The following is a 22,331-nucleotide window of genomic DNA, read 5'->3' as shown; positions in this document are numbered from 1 at the left end:
ATGCTATCATACTTTGATTTTAAACTAACGCCAAGTACTCAACAATAATGTCACGCCACACAACCAGCAGCGAGCCAAATTATTTCTTGCGGAGTAGGCGAATGCGACAAACAGTAGCAGACGACGCAATCAGCCAGGAAGTGGCGCCATCTCTCAAAAGTCTTCCGAAATTGCAGCGACGAAAGCACCAACAGCGAGTTGCAGCTGTGTGTGTCACGCATGTCCGTTGTAGATCTAAGCCAGAGCCTGTCTCAGTGTCCTGATTGCGGCGATCCCTAGTCATAGATGCAAACTAACAGCGATGAACTCACAAGTAGCGCCGATGGAGCTGCTCCTGCATCGTCGGCACTCGTCGAGAGGTGAGTAACGATGAGTCTAGTGGCCCTGGCACATGCATCAGCTCAGAGGCATGGTGGGAGCTCGCGCGATAGTTTTCGCGGGAAATTTGAACCTATGTATACCCGCTCCTTTAACGCATGTGTCGCGTCGTGTACTGCTACGAGCTATGAGGGGCTTTTACCGAAGAGGCAGTGGCTACAACGTTTAGAACTAGAAGCACGGCGAAAGCTGCCTGTTTTCCTAATCCTCTTATGGTCGTCTGCTTCGAGAACCTTAGGCAACCGAAGCACGGCGCTCCGCCATGGCTGTCGCGACCATGAGCTAGGTTATGTGCAAACCATCTACATGAAAGTCAACTCGCAATTCCTTCTGAATAACCAAATTTATTTTATCCTCATAGAATTTTATCCTCCGGAATGTATTAATGCGTATAGGGCAAAGCGGGCAAAACCAACAGGCTATAAATTAAAGTAATCGCTTACAGCAATCTAATTGAATGCTTCCTTTATATTTCTTCGACCTGTACTACACCGATTGAGAATCTTGAGTAGTTAAACACAATGTGGCTTCCGAATCAAACGTAGGTTGTTACGCTACGAGATAACGAGAGGAAATCACGTCAACCCCCAGCATCACGTAATGTATTGCAGCTTCGGCTTTTAGAATTGTGCAACATGCGACCCGCAATGATTTTAAATATTTAACACACTAAATTCGTTGGTGCAGTTATGTTCGGAGCGGGAGCCGCGCGTTCAGATCGGTTTAACTGAGCGACCGTTTTGAACTGACAGTGCTTTCATTGCTCCTTTTGAAGTGCTGGGGCCGCCAAGGTTCCTGACGTCTTCACGCATCTGTACGGCGACCGAGCATCGACACTCACGGACACTCTAAAGAGACTGGGCTTGTCTCGAGTGCAAACCGAGGCCTGCCTCCGACTCCGCGGACTCACCGATCGGTTCATTGTCGTACCCCGAAGCTACCCGATCGCGGAATCCAAACACTCACTGTCCAAGGAAGGCGTCGAGATCCTCGACTACGACAGCTTCCGCTCTGCCATTACGGCTGTGATGCAGCAAGAATGCCGCGGTGACGTGTTCTCAGCCTTCTGGTACCGCCACGGCTGCTTCGGAAGCCTCCTCCTCGAGAGGGCCGCCTTTCGTGAACTCTACACAGTACTAGGACCCCACTGTTGCCGCGCTTTACTTCTTCGGTACTACATCTTCGAACGAGCCGAAGGGGACACGTTTATTCAATGGACGGGGCCGCCTGCATCCGATGTCAAGGTCATTGTGTCGAGGAAGGACGAGAAGGCGGGCGCCGCAAAGTCTTCTTCGACCATGTCCTCAGACACCGCCCGTGCTGGGCGTTCGAGGAACACAGATCGGGCTGACGCCACTAATGTCGCTGCGCCCGTTTCTTCAAGTTCAACCGACGGCGCCAGATGTCTAAGCAGCAGCCGCAAAGGACCCGCTGGGGTGTGCTTTTCCCGGCTCAGAGAGCTTAAGGCGAAGAAGACTCGACGCGTTACCCAGAAAGCACTTCCCGCAGGCCAGAAGAAAGAAGACGTCCACAAGTTCCACGTAAGGTCAATGCTGTACGTGTCGGACCAAAAGAAAGTTGAGAGTCGTTTTCTTCTGGGAAGCCCTTCCAACCTGGAAAGCGCCAAGAGACTGGCGGACAAAGTCTTTGCGTCCCAGGACTGCCCCAGCGAAGTTCGTTACAACGTCTCACTACTACGCGCTCTGAGGCAACTGCTGAAGAATCACAGATCATGTAGGTATCGCAGACTTCTGGCGGAACACTGTAGCTGCGACACCCCAGAAGACAACGGCAGAGCTGCTGGCGTTGCCTGCTACAACGATGACTACGATCGCGACCTCTTGCTGTTGACTCCGCTGTCGGATCTGGTAAGAGACCACGTGCCCGTACGGGCCGTGTCCGGTTTTCTGCATGCCGCGCTTCGAAAGTTGATACCGGTAGAGTTGTTCGGCTCGAAGACCAACTGGAGGAAAGTGGTTGACCGCGTCGCATCTGTGGCCAAGATGAAGAAGGGAGAGGTCATCAACACTGGCACGTTCGCGGCTGACCTCGATCCCAGCCACATACCGTGGCTACAGGGACAGGGTGGTGCAGGGGGCAACAAGAAGCTACACTGGCTCCGCCTGGTGGTGTCCTGGTGCACGAAACTAGCGGCGGCCGTAGTTACCATTCACTTCTACGTCACGGATTCGCGCAAGGGCAAGCGACAGCTTCTTTTCTACAGGAGGCACATCTGGAACGCTCTCGTCCAGGTAACCCTGTTGTTTTGGTGCATGTAGTGGTCTTGAAAATTTCTGGAGTTTGATAATCTGCATTCAGTGCCAAACTTTCTGGACAGTTTCCGCGAGGTCGGTTCTTGTCTCCTTTGTGATTGGGTTTAAATTGGTACTGAATGTGAAAATTCCTTCCTTGTTCTCAAGTCTTAACGCGAGAGCGTTAAAGGCCTCGTTACCTAGAAAATCCGGCGTCGGCGTTGTGAACAAAAAAATAGGGTGGTGTAGGGTGCCCCAGGTGGCCACCCGCCGGGGAAGCAACCTGGGTGGGCCTCCTAGGTCACGTGACCTTGTGGCTTCATCACAACCTGCCCACCCAACTGTGAGCAAACTGACCACCGTGGCAGGTGGCTGTTAATTCAACGATTGATCGCATTTAAAAGGCTGCTGTCTCGCAAGTCTGAAACCTTAATTCCGTCTCGAGGGCTCCTCTTGTAAACGACAAGCTGTTCCACTGCTCGAACAAAAGGCATTGTAAGATGGAGAAGATTGGTCAGTTCACTTTCGCCCTACTATCTACTAGCCGTCCTGGTCAGCTGCGTGTCTGCCCTGGACAGGCGGTGGTCCCGAGTTCGAACCACGGACGGACCAGGACGAATTTTTCGTTACGAAGTTTCTGTGAAAGCTGTATAGCTTTCGTCTGTAGCTGGTAGGCTGGACTGAATTGGCTGGATGGTAATTAGTAATTACTCTTGAAGACCAGAGCTAAACAGACAAAGGACCAACGAAAGAGAAGACATGGGCGCCGTCGTCCCCATTAACCCATTAACACTATCGGATCATACCCTTATCGCGGAGCTTAACTCCAATTTTTATAATGTTTCAGGTGTGGGCTTCTGGTGAAGACATTCTGCAGCGCGCCGACTCACGCAACGGCCCGCCTAGGATGGAAGGCGTTGGACGTCTGCTTCCCAAGGACGAGGCCGGAGGTATCCGGCTGCTAGTTTCCGCGCCCGTTCCTAAGTCCACCGAACCAAGGTTCCGCAGCCTCAAGGTGTTTCTGGACTCCATCAGGGACAATGGAGGCGTGGACAACCTCTATTCTCTCTGGAAGGCCTTCGTTGGAGACTGGAGAGCTCGCGGCAAACCAGAGGTCTTCTTCGTCAAGGTGGACATTGAGAACTGCTTCCACTGCGTTGACCACGAGGTGAGCGGCTGCCGCGAAGCTCGGCTAGAGATTGACGATGCGTGATACCTTCTGATACCGTTTTCATTGGGACAGTTATTTGGTGTATATATTTTTGTTTCGTTTTTCAAATTTTGATTGAGGAAACTGCTTCAGGAAGCAGCTTGAGGACTCCTGCTCCATTTTACAAATAACAGCATCAGATCGCACATGCATAATACTGTACAGATAGCTTGTACACGGCACACACTTTCGTGTGACCGGTTTAAAGATGGAAGTCACATATATGCATGTATCCACATAGAGACGGGTGTCCCCGCAAATACGTGCCTTCTTTGCTAGGCTGCCCTTACTGCCGCTCATGCTATCAGGAGACTTGCTATGATCCAGGAGAGGATATATCATCTCATGCACCACAGGTTTTCTTCACAGCTGACGAAGGCTGGCGACCGTAGCGCCACCGGTGCTGCGCCGCCAGCTCGCTTTCTTCGGGGTCACGGCAGCCAGTCTAGTTTTGACAAAGACGCCACATATACGCATTAAACACACGCGCTTACGTACTTGTGCGCATATAAATTAACGATATTTTTACAGTTTTGAGGGCTTAAAGACGAAGTAGGCATCATTGATTGGGTTCTTTTGTTACCTTAGGGCACAACTATACGAAACGCTTCTCTGTTCCGTTTTACTGGCGGTGTCACTCTTTTACCACTCGCCTCACTGCTTTGCACGATACAAAAGTGTCAAATATGTCTACTGTGTGGCACTTTGTGGTTGTGGAAATTAGATTGGTTCTCTAGAGCTAGCTAATCACCCTTATTTTCCTTACTAGGTGGCGCTTGAAGTGATAGGCCGAGCGTTCGACCGGCCCGAACGGGAAGCCAGGATAGTGGCTTGCACGGTGGTCAAGCTCAACAGATACGGCCGAGTGGTCAGGCAATGGCGTCAACTGTTCGCAAAAGACATCGCGTCCATGACGTACGCCCCGAAAAGCCTCCGGCATCCTCCGGGGCGCAGTTGTGTCCCCAAGGCGAAGATTCTAGTCGCCAAGAAGTGCCTGCTGCCGAACGCGAAAGAGCTGAAGCAGTTACTGCGGGACTACCTCACTAAGTTCCAAGTGCGGCTCCACGGAAGGGCGTTCCGACTGAGGAAGGGGGTGCTTCAGGGCGGCATGCTATCTGCAGACATTGCGGATGTCTACATAACGGCACTGCAGAGGCGACACCTGGCGTCCTACGGTACCGCTCCCGGAGAGCTTCTCGTTCGTGCCACCGACGACTTCCTCTACGTCACTTCCGACCGGCAACGCGCCCGCGGGTTCCGGGACAAGTTCTCGGCTGGCTTTCCGGACTTTGGGCTCTTTGCCAACGCATCCAAGATGCAGACGAACCTAGAAGCAGAAGACAGTGACGGTATCCGCGTTTTGACCTCCGATCGGGCCGATTTTTGCGGCTACATCTTCGACATGACGACCATGGAGGTGTTCCGGGAGCCAGTGGCATCCGTCCCGGTTGATTGGCTGGTGGCCAAGCCGGAGTGTAGGCCAGGGGAAGCTTTGAAGGGTTACTTGATGTCTTGGCACCTCCCTGTTTGTCCGCTGGCTTTGGATCCCGATATCAACTCGTGGGATTGTGTGGTCGCTGGTCTTCTGGACTTGTTCGTCTCACTGGCTGATCGCTTCTTTTGCTCTGTGAACGCTATGCGGTACGTAGACGACCGTTACGTGACGGAGGTCGTTCTCGGGATCCTGGACAACTTCTTGGTGAGGGCGTTCCGCTGGGCCTCCAACGAGGGTGTCGTGCTTTCGCTTTGCGCCGATGAGTTGAGGTTTCTCTTCTTACTCATCTTTACTAAGAAAGCCGACCGCAAAGCTAGGACTGTGGGTAAATGTCTTTTGGAAAGGTTAAACGGCGTCCGCAAAAAGTTGGCGTTAGTCGGCAATCTGCGATCCTTGACTGCATGCGTAGACTTAATATTGTCTTAATGAACACTGTTTTGCGTATTGGCTGAATAGTTAAGACAGTTTTTGATAGATGGATCTGATCGCAAATCTCGCTGGTACAGAAAATGCCGATAGTTGTTCTTAGCTGACTCCAAGTGACAATTGTGGTTGAAAACGCAGATCTCAAATTGACCATTGGTTTAACAGTTTACGATATAATTGTAAATATGAGTACATATCCTCAATGAAATTAATAATTGTATTCCAGGAAACGTTCACTCATTTCTGTGCTTCATAGTTGTTCATCTAACATATATTGCCTTTGTTTCTTGAAGATCGACCTTCTCGAAACTTGGGGCGCGAACTGGAACAGCGCCGACAAGCAGAACTCTCCGCTATAATGCACAATGTGGCTTGGCTAGGCACTCGGCTCTGTCTTACAACGAGGCTACGACTAGTGGACATATAACGACAGATATTCTATAGCCATCGCAAAACAAGCGCGTGTGCGCAATGAGTGTGGTGAGGACGCTTTGTTGAACTTTCACAAGAAAGCGCCTGGAGATTTTAGAAGATTTTACCTGGAGCTTCATTTTAGCAGAATCTGCTACTCAACTCATCGTGACCTAGGAGTGACTTGGGCCTGCACGCGACGCGTTTATAACTAACCTCCTAAGGACACATTTTTTTTTCAAAAATGGTACCAAAATCATCATTTAGTACCCGTGCTTCCATCTGTTGGCAAACAAAAAAAGCTTTGAATGAGCCCAATTCGCATTAAACCGGACAGAGTAGGTCAGAAAACATGACGAACTGGACTCGTCATGAGCGAGAAATGACTGTCGGCTTATAACGAGCCTGAGTCGTCCATGTTTGCTAGGGGCGTTAAGCGCTAACCGGTGCCGGCATCTAGTAATTGGGTACGTACCGTCGATATTGTGGCTGTAGTACTTTGGCGTCATCATGGTTCTTCGCAGCGGTGGTCTCAGCTCAAACCAGGCTGCTTTTTTTTTTCTAGCTAGCTAGTTGCTCCTTTGGTGACCGCATTTGGTCGCATGACTGTGTTTCGCCGGTTCTTTTAATCGGGCTAGACTGGTACGTGTTTTGAGTAGTACAGGGTAAGTTCAAGTTATGATGTGATATACTTGGTGCATTTGCTTGGCACGTCACGGCCTCGTGGCTCCGTAAAGCCTCTTATTGTTAATTTCTTTAGATCTGGCTTGCTTTCATGTTGTCATTTCTTGACGTTACCTTCGCGCTTTTCGCGTCGCTATATCTTCGTCACCTTGTTCTGCTTAGCTGCTTACATGACACATTTGGATTCCTGTTTAGGTTTTTGTCTAAGTTTTTCGCTAATATTTTTGCCGCGTGGTTGTCACTGGGTGGCATTCACAGTGAACGTCCCAGTGTTTTGGGGTGTAGTTCGTTTTCTTACCCGATTAAAACGGCCTTGTTGTCATATGTAATGCATGCGTACTCTCAATTGCAAAGTGTTTGTTGCTGTGTGTAGCTTAGCAGCAAATGCGACATTGCCGCTCACTTATTACCCCAAACTTCCAGCTGCGGTACCTCTCTGGCTTTGGCGTTCGGCTGTTGGGTTCATTGGTCGCAGGATCGAATCGCCGCCTCGGCGTTCACATTTAAATGGAGGAGAAAGGCACAAACGCCTGCATGCTGTTCGATGTCAGTGTACGTTAAATAAACCCAGGTGATCGGGACTAATCCAGAGGCTTTCACAACGACGTACCTCGCAGTCCAGATAGAGCTTCAGGATGTCGAACTCAACATACTAATGTACTCATATTTCACAAACCATCGCGCTTCAACTGTACCAGTTCTATAGCAAAATCCGTTGATAGAAACACGATGAGATGACCTTAGTTATACTTTTAGCCTAGAATAATCCGTAAAGTGCCTTGTAGAACTTTCATCTTAGCCTGAAAACAAATTCCTGACTTGTTTATGAGACCCTGCGATATCAAGAGCCGAGTCGGCTGCGAAACATGGAAACTTTTTAAAATGAAAAGAGAGAGATAAAATTGAAAAGCTTTGAGTCGATCAAATGTCTCACAATTTACTACAGTTTACTGACTGAAATTTTCTATAATGGTTGTTACTGCTTCGTAGCGGAGAAAGCAGTAAAACGTAAGTTTTGTTAGTTTATGTCACCAAATATTTTAAAGAAAAAATATGTGTCAGAAGTGGGATTCGAACCCACGCCCGGAAGACCGGACTGCGACCTGAACGCAGCGCCTTGGACCGCTCGGCCATCCTGACAGAACTGTTCATCTCAGAAATTGGCTGCATGTTAAGAGAAGCGTCCGAATGATGCGACCGACTGATTAGTCTTGGAGCTGATTAAGAAATGTATTTCGCTGATGACAGCGCCGACGCTTATTTTTGCAAATTCATAAGTATGGCGAAAATATGGGCGTCTATCTAATCCCGCTTTGCTGCGACCTACAAAATGGGAGGTATAAATGTGTTCCTCCATGGAGCCTCTGACGTCACATCTGGCGTGTCTTAAGCGTGTAATCCTCCTGAGTGACAAGTTAAAGTCCTTGTACGCATGTGATCAGTATACAGTACTTTGACTTTACCACCAGAGCCTCTAAAGGGGCTTTGAGAAAACGCCCACAGCGACGTCGTGACTCCATATCTGATTACGCCGTATTTCCGATAAGTTATGATAGCGTTCCCCGTGTCAGCTTTTGCGACGTATCCTGGATATTGTTGTTCCCCCCTGCATACTTTGCCCTCCATCTTGTTGTTCGCCTCTGGTGGAATGATGATGATGATGATAATGAATTTTATGACTCAATGTCATCTGTGGTCGAAGAGCGCCATGGCACAAGGTTGTTTCTTCTAGTGAAGGTGGGGTCGAATACCCATTTTCCCCCAAGCATTTCACCCTAAAGAAGCCCAGCACCAGGCAGGAGAAAGCTTGTGCCCATTGTATCACGTCACCGGTCGGTACCCCGTGGCGCTGGGGTTCGAACCCCGCACCTCCCGCATACGAGCCGGAATGGCACATACCCACAGTGGGGAACTGGCCAGGGTGTCTTGCACATTCAAATATTAGGAACACATCGACGCATTTAAGATTGACGTGGGTGAAATATCGTGGTAAAGGAACAACATTTGAAAATTATAACTAGCAAAGGAATCTCCCTCACACATTACCCCCCCCCCCCCCCCTTCCCCCGGAGGACTTCGTCTTCTTCCACCTTTGCCTTACTTTGCTATTTTCTCGGACCATTTGTGAAAAGCTGGTCTCCTGAAACGGCCTTTCCGGTTAGCACCGAACATTAGAATAAAGTTATGAAAATGTTACGTAAGCTGTAGTAACGTTATATGTTGCATTGGAACGTCACAGTAATGTTAAAAATGAGAAATTACGTTACATCGAAAACGTCGTTTGCCATTCAAGGAGGGGGGGGGGGTAGTTTAGAGGCCGATTATATTTTTAAGCGAGGGTTGTTCTTCAGACACTGCGACCAGAACACAACTTTTTTATTCTGCGACTGCGCATATATATATTGGGGGGATATTTCAGTATTTCAGGACGTCGGATGTGTTCTGTGCCTCTTACGACCGGTGTCAACGCGCTGTTATCATGTTTTCAAGTTTGCTACTCGCTCTGTTATCAGATTATCACAGGCGGAATGATAAGCAAGAAGTCGTTGCAGCGGCCACTGACCACAATGAACCCGCCGCGCTGGCTGTGCGGCTTCGGCGTTGAGCTGCTCAACCCTAGGTCGCGGGTTCGATTCCAGCCGCGACGTACGAATTTCAATGGAATCGAGATTAGAAAACGCCGTTGTGGTTAAGGAACCTTAGGGGGTCTAATTTAATCCGGAGCCTTCCACTACGGCGTCCATCATAGTCTATGAGCCGTTTCGGGGCGTTAAATCCCACAATAAAAAAAAAATGGTTTACTGGGGGTTTAAGGTCCCAAAGCGAATCAGGCTATGAGAGACGCCGCAGTGAAGGGTTCCGCAAATTTCGACCACCTGGGGTTCTTTAACGTGCACTGACATCGCACAGTACACGGGCCTCTAGAATTTCGCCTCCATCGAAATTCAGCCGCCGCGGCCGGGATCGAACCCGCGTCTTTCGGGTCAGCAGCCGAGCACCATAACCACTGAGCCACCGCGGCGGGGTAAAAAAACAAAAACAAAGTAGAATGTTTACGCATATTGCGTAAACTGCCAAGTTCAGGGAGAGTTGGCGTGAACGTCTATTACTTTTGAATCTCTGCCCCTGACCCATAGAAAATGGCCTGTGTCCGCTTTTCGGTTCATTACTGCAAGGTGAAATACACTTGGGGCGCTCTAGCAGTAACTCGGATGAAACGGACATGTTGGGTGTGGTGAAGAAAAATATTACTCAACTCTTTTTACTTATTTTTGGCGCCTGCTATAGCAGCATTTTTTTCTGTGCGCAAGAAAATTAAAAACAACGCCAGCTCTTTCTTTTGGGGTGGGAGAGGGGGGCTAGCTTTTTTTTTTTTTCCCGGAATGTCTCGGGAATCAAAGGATCTTTCCAGGGAGTTCTTCGTTGACGCGGAATGGGTGAAAGCTTAACTACGTCATTTGTAGACTCCGTTTAATCAGCGTCAGTCAGTGTAAAGTCCGAGTAACTTCGGACGCGCACACAGCAATACAAAAATTGCGAGGAGGACACTTTGGCAACTAAAGTGTTGAGAGGCGAAAGCCGAGGACACTATGCCGTGACGACTTCCGGTGGATGTGACGCCACACCGTTCCCGCGGCTATATCGACGTCTGCGCTATTTCGACGCAATTTCGACATTGTTGCCTATAATTAATGAGCTAATTAATCCACAGTCATCAAACTTGGCTTCTAGGTTCGTTTTTCCTCCTCTATCTGAAGCAACCATTGGTTTTCTGTTATATTTTTTAGTTCCGGAGTTAAACGCGTGTGACACGCTTTGTTAACGGATGACAGTATGAGCCATTAAAGGCTTTCGCCTTAAAAGAACCAGTTAAATGGCATTTTTCAGTGACTGAAGAACAGCAACGAAAGGCGTTGTAGCGTCTGACATGCGGTTCATTTGCACACGTACGCTCGGCGGCTAAATACAAAGCACCGCTGGCTTGGGCTGTTTCCATCAGCGAGCACACGCCGTCGGTTCTACCAAAAGGTGCTCCGCATCTGCTCGGTTTTGCGTAAGCGCACGCGAGTAGACATTTGAATCCTAAGAAACCGGTGGAGAAGGACCTTGATTAGATTGCTCGACGGGCGTCGGTCATATGTTCCAGAGTCGTCGTTGGCTTTGCGCTTTCACCTCCCAAGAACACATCTGTATACGCAGTGAGGCATTAAAGGCGAAAGCCTTTAATGCCTCATCGCTGTCGACAGAAGCCGTAACCGCTGAGCCCGCCGCGGTGGCTCAGTGGTTACGGCGCTCGGCTGCTGACCCAAAAGACGCGGGTTCGATCCTGGCCGCGGCGGCTGAGTTTCTATGAAGGCGAAATTCTAGAGGCCCGTGTGCTGTGCGATGTCAGTGCACGTTAAAGAACCCCAGGTGGTCGAAATTTCCGGAGCCCTTCACTACGGCGTCCCTCATAGCCTGAGTTGCTTTGGGACGTTGAACCCCAATAAACCAATAAACCAGAAGTTTGTCAGCAGAAGCTTGTCAGCAGAGGTGTCACGCTTCTGACGGGTGTCCATCGAGATATGCGAGACAGTCCTTTCCTCAAACATAATTTTCATTTTTTTCATTACGGCCGCGCTTTCTTTTTCTTCTTTCACTCCGACTTCCTCCCTTCCTGTACTGTGCGGTTCAGGTGTCCGCCGAGATGACAGAGAATTACAGCGCCATTTCCTTTCCTCAAAAAGCGTTGCGTTCAAACGGTAAGGCATCACGCCGAACGGGTGGTGGCTTTCCCTGGACTCCCTGGCAGCGCTACAACACGCTGTCGCGTTCCACTCCTAAAGGAGAAGGTTAAGCATAATTAATGGTTTGGTTTTTATGGGGTTTAACGTCCCAAAGCGACTAAGGCTATGAGAGACGCCGTAGTGGAGGGCTCCGGAGATTTCGACCACCTGGGGTTCTTTAACGTGCACTGACATCGCACAGTACACGGGCCTCTAGAATTTCTTCTCCAAAGAAATTCAACCGCCGCGGCCGGGATCGAACCCGCGTCTTTCGGGTCAGCAGCGGAGCACCATAACCACTGAGCCGCCGCGGCGGCTTAAGCATAATTAATTAGCAGTCAATTAATACTTTGTCATTAATCAGTAGTTAGCCATTAATTAGTAATTTGCAATTGCTCAGTAATTAGTCATTATTATGTGTGACGTCATTCAGTGGTGACGTCACCAGTGCCCCAGAGCCAGTCAGTCAAAGTGGTGCGGAAAACGCTTTCGCCTCTACGCACTTTAGACAGTCAAAAGTGCCCTCTGAATTTCTTGGTTTACGCCACTTCGGGTCCTTTAACACATAACACATAAGGAATGATCACGTGGTCGGCGTGAGGTGATGTCCGCACCGACATCAGGGAACGAAGCAGATAGAGCTCTCGTAAAATGTGCCCGTCCGTTCACTAAAGAGTAATCTAATGTCTCGGCATTTCGGAGCTTAGTTTCGGGGTCACGAGCCATATCCGCGAAAAGCACTCATATCTGACTTCCAGTGACAAACCACCCGAAGTGCGTACTTTAGCAACTGGTGAGCGATGACATACAGCGTAGGAGAAACAGGACGCACGTTTCTCCCACGCTGAATATCGTCGTTGTGTCGCACCAACTAGCCCGAACCGCCACCTTAGAGATGCTGTGCCCATATGTACAGGGTGTTTTGTATTTATCTGTCCGGGTAGTAAAAAAATTGTCCAGCGCAAACCACTGGTCTATTTCGGCTCAAGCACGGACCACAGGGTAGCTTATGATAGTCTGCATTTTTCGATAAAAAATAAACATCGGAACATGCCTGAATCATCCGGAATCGCCGAAAAACTCCGAGCAGGGATATTGGTTGCCTCGCAGCTCACCAGTTGGCGCAGCCTCTCAAATCAGCTATCCCGCTCGCCTTGATGAAAAATCTGCGCGCGAACGACTCCAGTTTTTCACCGATTCCGGGCAGTCCAGGCAAGTTCCGGTGTTAAATTATACATCGAAAACACAAACTATCATAAGCTACCCTCAGGTATGTGCTTGAGCCCAAATAGACCTGTGGTTTGCGCAGGATAATTTTTTTAACTGGACAGACAAATTCGGACCACCTTGTATATTTTATGTTGTGTAGTTAGAGGGATTTTACCATCTCTGTCAAAGGCTACAACAACAACAACAACAGCAATAGGAAGCTAGGCCTAGGGCACTGGCTGAGTGCTGTTCCGGATTCCAGGTAATGCAGTGGCATTGGTCTGATAGCTATAACCGAGAACCTGCGCTGGGAATGATAGCTGTCCACAAGAAGCCGGGACTTTTGTCCGGAGGGCAGACGGAATGTTTCAAATAATCGGTGACGATAATTGTGATTGTAGTCTCGTTTAGTTGCTAATGAAGCACACGACTACAGTTAGTACAGTTATCATGCTTCCTACAGTACAGTCTCTTATGCGAGACAAAACCAACGACAGGCACCTCTGTCTCAGTACAGAAGTTCTGTCGTGCGAAAGACTACCCGATAGGACTCTCTGGCACAAGACAGAAGAATGTGTCGTGCGACAGGAACTTCTGTCGTGTTTTTCGCTCAGGGTGGCACCTGATACACATCTTCCTTTTGCCAACCATCAGCTCCCGCGTTGTCCGCTTGTTTTTTCTGCGCTTTTTTTCTTGCGGCGGAGGGGTGGGGGGCACTTGTGTTCGCTATTTAACGTCGTTCGCACAAAAACGAAAAGCCGTGAGATTATGTCCAAGAAGCACACGGCACCATGTCGGATGATTTCGCAAACACGCATCTATGACGAAAAATTTTTTCATAATATCAACGAAGTCCTCACTGGATTCCACTCTCAGAAATGGCACGTTTGTTGTGCTCGTGTATCATCAAGGCACCGTAGCATGCGACTTTATAAATTTAATTGTATAAGGAAAAAATCGCTCAGTGATAAACGCACCGGTCAGCTAACCCTATCAATATAGGAATAGCTTCACTTCTTTGCCACGGGGAAGAGCCTGAGAGCCTTTTGCTGACATGGGTCTTGCAATCGACCCGTCGCGAGCAAAAAGTTGGCCTCTTTTACTCCAAACAGTGAAAAAAAATGGCAAAAAAAAACATGTCAGAAGTGGGATTCGAACCCACGCCCGGAAGACCGGACTGCGACCTGAACGCAGCGCCTTGGACCGCTCGGCCATCCTGACAAGACAAGGGACTCCAGAAATCGGCAACATGTGAACAGTGTTTAACTCTTGCGAAAATTTACCCTGCATGGTTGGGTTTGGTTTCATGTTTAGTTTGGCTTATTGGGATTTAACGTCCCAAAGCAACTCAGGCTATGAGAGACGCCGTAGTGAAGGTCTCCGGAAATTTCGACCGCCTGGGGATCTTTAACGTGCACTGACATCGCACAGTACACGGGCCTCTAGAATTTCGCCTTCATCGAAATTCGGCCCCCGCAGCCGGGATCGAACCCGCGTCTTTCGGGTCAGCAGCCGAGCGCCGTAACCACTGAGCCACCGCGGCGGGGAGTTTCATGTTTAAGACTCCCATATAATGCGAAGGCAAGATAACCGCTGGTCCTTGAGGGTAACAGAGTGAATTCCAAGAGAAAGCAAGCGTAGCAGGGGCGCCAATAAGTTAGGTGGATGGACGAGATTAAGAACTGTGCGGGGATATGGGGGCTGCAGCTGGCAAAGCACAAGGTTAATTGGAGACACATGGGAGAGGCCTTCGCCCTGCAGTAGGCGTAGTCAGGCTGATGATGATGATGATGGTGAGGTCCGAAAGCGGCTCAGGCTATGAGGGACGCCGTAGTAAATTCGGTTTGCTTGCAATAGCGCCTTGTCAATAAATAAATGGTTAGCTTTGACGTCATACTGGCCGTCATGTTGGATCACCGGGCCGGAGCGAAAGTCTGCTCCTTTGTCTAATGCGCGCATATCCACATACTGTGACATGCGTGGTGCTTCACCATGACAGCTCTGACGCCACGAGTGAGGTACTTTCAGGTGTGTAGTGCACCAAAATGATGAGTTGACGAGCATGGGAGTCATACATAAATTTGGAACGAACACTTGCGGCACTACAGCAAGCTCAAGAAACACGCATATCAAGTTCACATGTTCCACCATGAGCCCCGTATCCGGTACCCGCCGCGGTCGCACAAGGTCATCCACGCCGCCTGGACCTCGCCGCCGACGGTCAAGGGTCCATCGACGATGGTGCCCGCGCGCTGTCCTCCCCTGCTCCCCGAGACGCCCGGAGTACATGGGTGCGAGAATCCACTGGCCGAAGTATCGGTACCTCGCCGAGCACGTGAAGGGAGGAACCCAGGCAATAAAGACAAAAAAAAAAAAGAAGAGAGGAACCCAGGGGGCAGCCGGCACAGCCTTCGAGGTGCTGGTCAGCGGGGCCACCACAGCCACTCCTCATGACTCCTGCGGGCACCTTACACTCCGGAACCAGCCCGTACCTGAGCAACCGCACGAGCAAGGCTGCTCCGACGCAGCGATTATGCAAAGAGGACATGTGCGTTCTAGATGAGAATTTTCTACTCGGCCGACTGGAGGCCATCTTGAAAACTCGATTGCAATATATGGGCTGAACTCAGCTGTCGGCACTGCTTCGCGAAGGCCTCGTCTGTATCTGAGGCCGTATGTTGGACAGCGAATAAAGTGTCCGATACTTGATAAATGCGAGTCATCCTTGGAACTTATTTGCAGTTCTTGCATGTCGCATTTAAAAACAACGAGAGCAACTCCGTCCAATTTGTGTTTTATGTAAAAATGACCACTAGGCTCCTGACCAGCTGGTCATGGTTGAAGAAGCGGCCGTCGCTCTAGCGGCAGCGGAGGGCTATCGGACTGGGCGGTCACTGAAAATTCTTACTGATTCACAAGCAGCCTGCCGCAACTGTCTTTGCGGCAGAGTCGGTCACAGAGCGCTCCGCATACTCCGCTCTGTAGACTGCAAGACGCAACAAACACATGCAAAACCACACAAGCCGATCAAACATAAGATCATCTGGGTACCGGGGCACACGGGGGTGGCAGGAAACCAAGAGGCAGACAGGATAGCTCGAGGATATACTAACTACCGAGCATCCAACGTCAACGACCTTGAGGAATCCCTGCCAGTACCTCAGGAATACTCGGCCATACTCAACAACTACAAAGGCAGCAGGATGCGGTACCCACCACCGCACAAATCTTTAAACAAAGAAGAGGCTGTCACATGGAGACAACTGCAAACGGGGTCATATCCAAATCTAAACACACTAAGCAAAATTCACCCCACACTTTACGCACACAATTGTCCGTGGTGCCATGAAAAACCTACACTGTATCACATCACATGGGCATGTCAAAAAGTCGACATCGTCCCAGTTATACAAAACCCAAGTGTGGAGCAATGGGAGGGTCTGCTCTCCAGCGACTGCCGCGATGACCAGATCGGTTTGATACGGCGAGCTCAGCTGACGGCAGCATCCAGCGGAGCCCTGGAATAGGGGCAACCGACCGTTGCGGATGGACTCATCTGACCACATAAAAAAAAGCACTTGTGCTAGAGCCAAATAAAGTTATCCTATCCTATCCTATGTAAAAATGAATTCTATGGCTATTTCTAGATATGTTAATCTTGGCCCGACAACAAAAGGCGCGTATGTTGCCTGATAAATTCGCTATAAAAATTTTCCCGCCATTTCGGAGATTCGAATTGGGGATGTGGAGGCCTGTTCGGAAAGGAATGGCGGCGTAGCCTATAGCCGCAAGGATACGCGGTGAATTGTCTCGACTTGCTTGCGAGGACGACGCAGACATATATGTAGCAGCAACGTTCTAACACGGTCGCATTCCACTCTTAAGGTAACCTAAGCGTCCCCATATTGCTTTTGTTAGGCCTTTTGCGGAAAGGAATTTGTGACCACGCTTCCACCTGTGTAAACGAGTTCCCTTCGTGACAAATTCCCGCGGGATTATGGGACAAGAACTGCCGGAACCACAGTTACGAAACTTTTCACGACCTCATTTCGTTCCTTCAAAAGTCGATCTTTCGTGTGTACAGAAAGCTAATCAAAGCTAATCAACCTACTCTTGAACCTGCATGGTTAGAGAGCGAAAGCTATGGCCTATCGGGCAACTATACGAGGCTTGGCGTCTGTAACACAGAGTGCGTTCCGGACACTGGACAGACAGCGCGCCCACCCTGCCACCCTAGCAGGTGCCAGTTAATGGTCGACAGCGAGAGTTTGCTCACCCAATGAACGCTGCGGCCTATTGCTGCAATGCCGAGTGTCTGCCACAACGTTGTTAGCTCTAACACATGCAGACCACATCTGTAACTACCGCCATATAGCTTAAAGCACGGCTGAGGTGTCCACTGTCCTAGGGGGCCAGTTATGCGCCTTTCGTTTGCTTTCGAAGCTCAAAGACTCGAAGCTCGCAGGCGCCGGCGTTGAGAGGAGGGCGAGGGAGATGCTCCAGCCTGGAAAGAAGGCTCGCCCGAATGGGCAGGAATAAAAGGAGGAAAGCCAGTCAGTGGGGCGAGGAGCAAGGCGCGAGACGACACCGCTGGAGGTCGGTCATCCGGAGCCCGAGGCGCTCAAGCCATCGGACAGAAACTGAGCCTGAGCCTATGAAAAAGGCTAACTCCGCAGTTCATCCGTTCCTTCTCACGAAGACTACGGCGCCATCACAGCGGCATGTAAGCTTGGGCACCTCAACCTCTGCATCTTGTACTCGATAATATGTAACTCTTGAATATATCTGTTTTGTTCCAACTGAGCCTAGCGGTGTCTCTTTGCCTCCCCGTCCAGTGTGGATCCGCACAGTATGCGGGGTCGTCATGCTAGATAAGAGAGGAAGAATGCAGGCTTCGAGGTACAGCACACTGGTAGCCACAAATCTGAGGAGACCAAGACAAATCCGAAGCGCTTCCCGCTCCAAAAGGACGAGAGGACGGAGTTTGTGTGCAGCCGAAGCTGAAAACAACACAGATCCGAATTTTAAAATCCGCCTGACACACATTATGTAGATCATTAATAGCGCATCTCCGCGCACTCCGTACTGGTGACTGCATAATCTATGTAACATGCACATGGCACGAGCCCCTTTCACCTCGACATGGTCAGTGTAAGTCGCATGCCATCCCCAAAATCGTCACTATCATTGCACATTCTAAATAGCAACTTCCCCGTGTCCCAGGACCTCGGAAATGACGTAAGCGAACACCGGGTGAACAGTAGTTTCTTTTCACAGCACGCAAAGACGGCTCCTGGGTGCCACAGAACAGCGCTTAGTCCTTTGGAGACTAACTGCATTGCCGCAGCCATTAGCTGCTCACTGAGCAAACATTGCTCTAAGTGTGATTGGAAAAGAACGCCAGCTAAATTTAATTTTCCTACGAAGCAACCAACCGCTCGGTGCATTCACCAAATATTGCAACTAGTCTCATTTGAACCTTTCTAGATGCCCACCACGTGCATATAAAGTCTTTGTCAAAATTAACCTGGATGCACGTTTTTCTTCTCAGTCGTATATTAAAGCTATTATGCCAGCCCTCAAACTCTAAATCTCAGCATGGTAAGAAGAACCCCTGTTCTCACCTTCAAAGAACTTTTTGATCTTTAGGGAAGCCGTGAGGGCTCTACTATACGATTGAGACGCAAACCATGCAGCCTGGTTACTTTTGACAAAGACTGTACATGTGTACCGTTTTTGAAGAAATATTCAGGCATAGTGATTGCTTCCAGGCCGTCCAGTGCGACTCTTCTAGCATCGCCAGCTTTCCGAACCTCGAACGAGGCAACTTTCAAGGGAAGCGTAGGACTTACATAAGGCTCTAAGAGCCTACATCTCCTGCCCAGCCACCCCGCTTACCAGGAAACTCATTGGTTTGTGTATTTTTGTCGTAGCCAGTACTGTGTACAGCCATCGCTGAGTTAACCTCCTCCCCGTTCACAAAACGTTCAAGGAGAACGGTTTAGGTTAAGGTTTATAGGGTTTAACGTCCCAAAGCGACTCAGGCTATGAGGTGCGCCGCAGTGAAGGGCTCCGGAAATTTCGACCACCTGGGGTTCTTTAATGTGCACTGACATCACACAGTAAACGGGCCTCTAGAATTTCGCCTTCATCGAAATTCAGCCGCCGTGGCCAGGATCGAACCCGCGTCTTTTGGGTTAGCAGCCGAACGCCATAGCCACTGAGCCAACGCGGCGGGCTTCGAGGAGAAAGGAAAGACTATGTAAATAGCAATGGTACACGTGTTCTTGGTACGCTTCCACCGTTGACCTGGATGGTGCTAAGATTCTCACAATGCTTACTGCCAAATGGTGCCGGTGATGACCAATTGGGTCGCAATAGCAGACACGTAGTACAAGAGTAAAAAACACGGACAGAGAAAGACTAGGACAACGCGAGCACTTAACTGATGTTGACTGATGTTGCGCTCCGGATTTGTACAACTGCTCATGCCTGAGTACCCGTGTGATACTGTGTCACACACGCGGACGCTTGGGACTATCAAGTACGAGGTACCGGTTGAAACGATGCTGCTCGCTTCGTTGTGTGTTACCATGCTGATGTCAGTTTGGGGAACTCTGAATTAAGAGACAGTATTTGAAGCAATATTTAATTTTCTTATGTTCACCGATAAAATACGCTGATAGGGGTGCCTCTCCACTAAAAATTTATGCTGAACAGTGGCCGAAACTGTTGTCGTCCGGAGTTCTCACTTCAGATCCGATGAGAAAGACACCGTACCGTCCACTTCGCGGAATCGTCATGAGCCGATACCGCAACTTGTTCCAAAGCGCAGCACGAGTCTTCGAGAAGCCAGTGTTGCAGAGGCTACTTGCTGCTTAGGTGTACATCCCGTCGTCGTCTCCATGAATTGTAACTTTGCCTGCAACTTGTGTAGCAGCTTGCGCAGCAGCTTCTGCGGCGTCTGCTTTGTTCTTCTTCTCAACTTCCTCCCTGAGAATCTTCAGCCGTGTGAGCAGCGCTTCCATCTGGAACTTGCCGGGCGAGCTAAGACTGTAGGCGTCCTTCATTTCCGTATCCGACAGGTGAAGGCGCGACTGCGCGACATCTTCAAACCTGCTGTACGATTCCAGGAAAGAGTCGAGGATCAACTTCCTGAAGTCCGCCGGGCAGTTAGGGTCGTCCTTCAAGGCGGCTTCCACCTGGCCGCACACGGCCACCCTCAGCGTCTCGTGGCGGATGAACTGGTCGTACTTGTCGGAGTCACCTGGTTCCTTTTCCTGCTGAAGTCCGTTGAAGTACGGATGCTCGTTCATCAGCGACTGGACGCTGGCCAACACGTTGACAAGCCCGTGGGCCGGACTCCAGCCAGGTCCGGGCGCAGTTTTGATGGTGCTGACGCATACCTTACCGCTGTTGTAGAGGTTCGCGTTGAAGCGGACACGTCCTGCGTCCGTGGTCATGAAGCGCATCCGGGGCGGGTTCAGCGGGTAGTCCGGGGGACAGTGGAGGAGGAACTGGAAGAAGCCGCCTTCGTAGGGTGTTCCAGTAGAGCCCACCATAAGAACGTGGATTCTTGTGACGTTGCTCGGCTCGGGCGAAATGAAGATCCCCGCAGGGGGACTGGCGCGGAACTCGGCGATGTCTTTCTTGACCCTCAATACGGATTGCGGCGACGGCTCGTGGTCATATTCCAGTGGATCCCAGGAGTAGTAGCTTGCAGGAACCTCGCCAGTCATTCTTACGATTTGGCGTGCTCAAAGGACGACAGTTGATGGTGATGATGATGTCCTTGAGGCTTATTGGCACATACCCACGGTACCTTCTTTTTTCTTCATCCCGTTCCACGCTGCTGCTTCTTCCTCGTCGCCTACAATACCGTATATCAACGTTCCTAGATTTTGTTTACATTTGGTTTATTGGGGTTTAACGTTCCAGAGTGACCCAGGCTATGAGAGACGCCGCAGTGAAGGGTTCCGGAAATTTCGACACACCTGGGGTTCGTTAACGTGCACTGACATCGCACAGTACATGGGCCTCTAGGATTTCGCCTCCATCGAAATTCAACCGCCAAGGCCGGGATCGATCCCGCGTCTTTCAGGTCAGCAGCCGAGCGCCGTAACCACTGAGCCACCGCGGCGGGGGTTTCTAGATTTGTTGAGCGCGTATATAGAGTACTGTAGCGAGAGAGTACTGAGCTACGCCCTAAAGCGCAGTCGAGCAAAAAAAAAAAAACAGGAAAAAGAAAAATGCGCCGGGCCGCCAGCACTTGACACCACGGCACCTAACCATGACTTAGCTTAAGACGAGAACGGAACCTGAGCAGCAACTTTTTTAGTTTGGTGCTTGCGCTGTCGGCGTGTTCTTCAAAGAACGCGTCAAAGCGCCAGCACTTGACCACCATTACATATATTCACGCGACGCCACCGACGGAAACTGAAGGTTGTGATGCATAGATATGTCACATCCAACCGCTTTGCATTCACTTTTTGTTGTCTGACGACAAGCTAGCCTGGAAGTCACCAAATGCGTACTACTTTCGCGTACTGTATTCATGCGTTTGCCGTCATTGCATGAATGAGAACTGGCCTATGCACTCTTACTCAGCTCTTACTCAGTAGTACATTAACCAGGCCCTAATAGAGCGAGCATTGTTTAGGCAGGAAATTGTAGTCGTGTCCTGGAAGACGCTGTCCTCGGTTTCCTCCGTAAATTTACATCTTGCGAGCTGCTTGCAAAGCTTGCCCCGTGGGTCTGGCAGTACCAATTTGCTGCCTCATGCCTTTGCATGCCTCGAGACTCGAGGACTTCAGCTTTGAAGCACACATGGCTAAGAAGCCGTAACCCTCGGCAACATTTTTGCCCACGTGCCACTGGCCGACCCAACAGGGAATGTGCTTGCTGTTTCCTCCGGGAGAACTGCCTTTTATTGCGAAAGCAATACTGCTCGCAGTTTGAGCCCTTCAGCGTCGTCCCGGCGGTGTGACCACGTTTGACCTTTAGCATGACGTCACGCCAGACGGAGAGAGACAGAGCCCCAACTCGTCTCGTCGCGGTCGTCCCAGCGTAACCACGGTGCGCCGAGCAGCAGCTGCGCGCCGCTGCCGCGAGGAGGCGCTCGCTGTGATGACGTCACGCCAGACGGAGAGAGACAGAGCCCCGACTCGTCTCGTCGCGGTCGTCCCAGCGTAACCACGGTTCGCCGAGCAGCAGCTGCGCGCCGCTGCCGCGAGGAGGCACTCGCTATGATGACGTCACGCCAGACGGGGATATATATCGGGCTCCGACCCGGCTCGTCGCAGTCGTCCCGGCGTAACCACGCTGTGCGTTTCAGCCAGGCCATTTCGTCCGACGTGCACAAGGCAAGGCTTCAACGATTCGCTCAAGCTAGGAAACGACGGCGGGCTGAAGAAAATGATTAAGTTGCTTTCGCAATATCCGGGCTTAACCAAGCTGAGCCTCTGCCAATTTTTCAAAGGAATTCATGAAGCAATGGGTCT

General features: G+C 50.2%; 1 protein-coding gene, 2 non-coding genes and 1 pseudogene across 3 annotated transcripts; 1 reads left to right on the top strand and 3 right to left on the bottom strand.

Moving 5' to 3' along the window:
* The first annotated feature begins 213 nt into the window (after positions 1-213).
* On the top strand, positions 214-7,027 carry LOC149330721 (telomerase reverse transcriptase-like). The gene is made up of 4 exons (XM_089559942.1): positions 214-359; positions 1,154-2,630; positions 3,478-3,798; positions 4,610-7,027. Exons 1-4 carry the CDS (start codon positions 286-288, stop codon positions 5,759-5,761), a joined length of 3,024 nt encoding a protein of 1,007 aa, XP_089416068.1. The 5' UTR covers positions 214-285; the 3' UTR covers positions 5,762-7,027.
* Positions 7,028-7,912: 885 nt separating this feature from the next.
* Positions 7,913-7,996, bottom strand: TRNAL-CAG (transfer RNA leucine (anticodon CAG)). Its single transcript has one exon. It is a non-coding gene; the product is annotated as a tRNA-Leu (tRNA).
* Positions 7,997-13,968: 5,972 nt separating this feature from the next.
* Positions 13,969-14,052, bottom strand: TRNAL-CAG (transfer RNA leucine (anticodon CAG)). The gene has a single exon. It is a non-coding gene; the product is annotated as a tRNA-Leu (tRNA).
* Positions 14,053-19,709: 5,657 nt separating this feature from the next.
* On the bottom strand, positions 19,710-20,570 carry LOC149330718 (ubiquitin-conjugating enzyme E2 Z pseudogene; annotated as a pseudogene).
* Positions 20,571-22,331: the final 1,761 nt, after the last annotated feature.

The sequence above is a fragment of the Amblyomma mixtum genome, chromosome 9 (assembly GCF_055824585.1).
Source record: "Amblyomma mixtum isolate Tamu chromosome 9, ASM5582458v1, whole genome shotgun sequence".
NCBI lineage: Eukaryota > Metazoa > Arthropoda > Arachnida > Ixodida > Ixodidae > Amblyomma > Amblyomma mixtum.
This window is presented reverse-complemented; position numbering and strand designations above follow the sequence as displayed.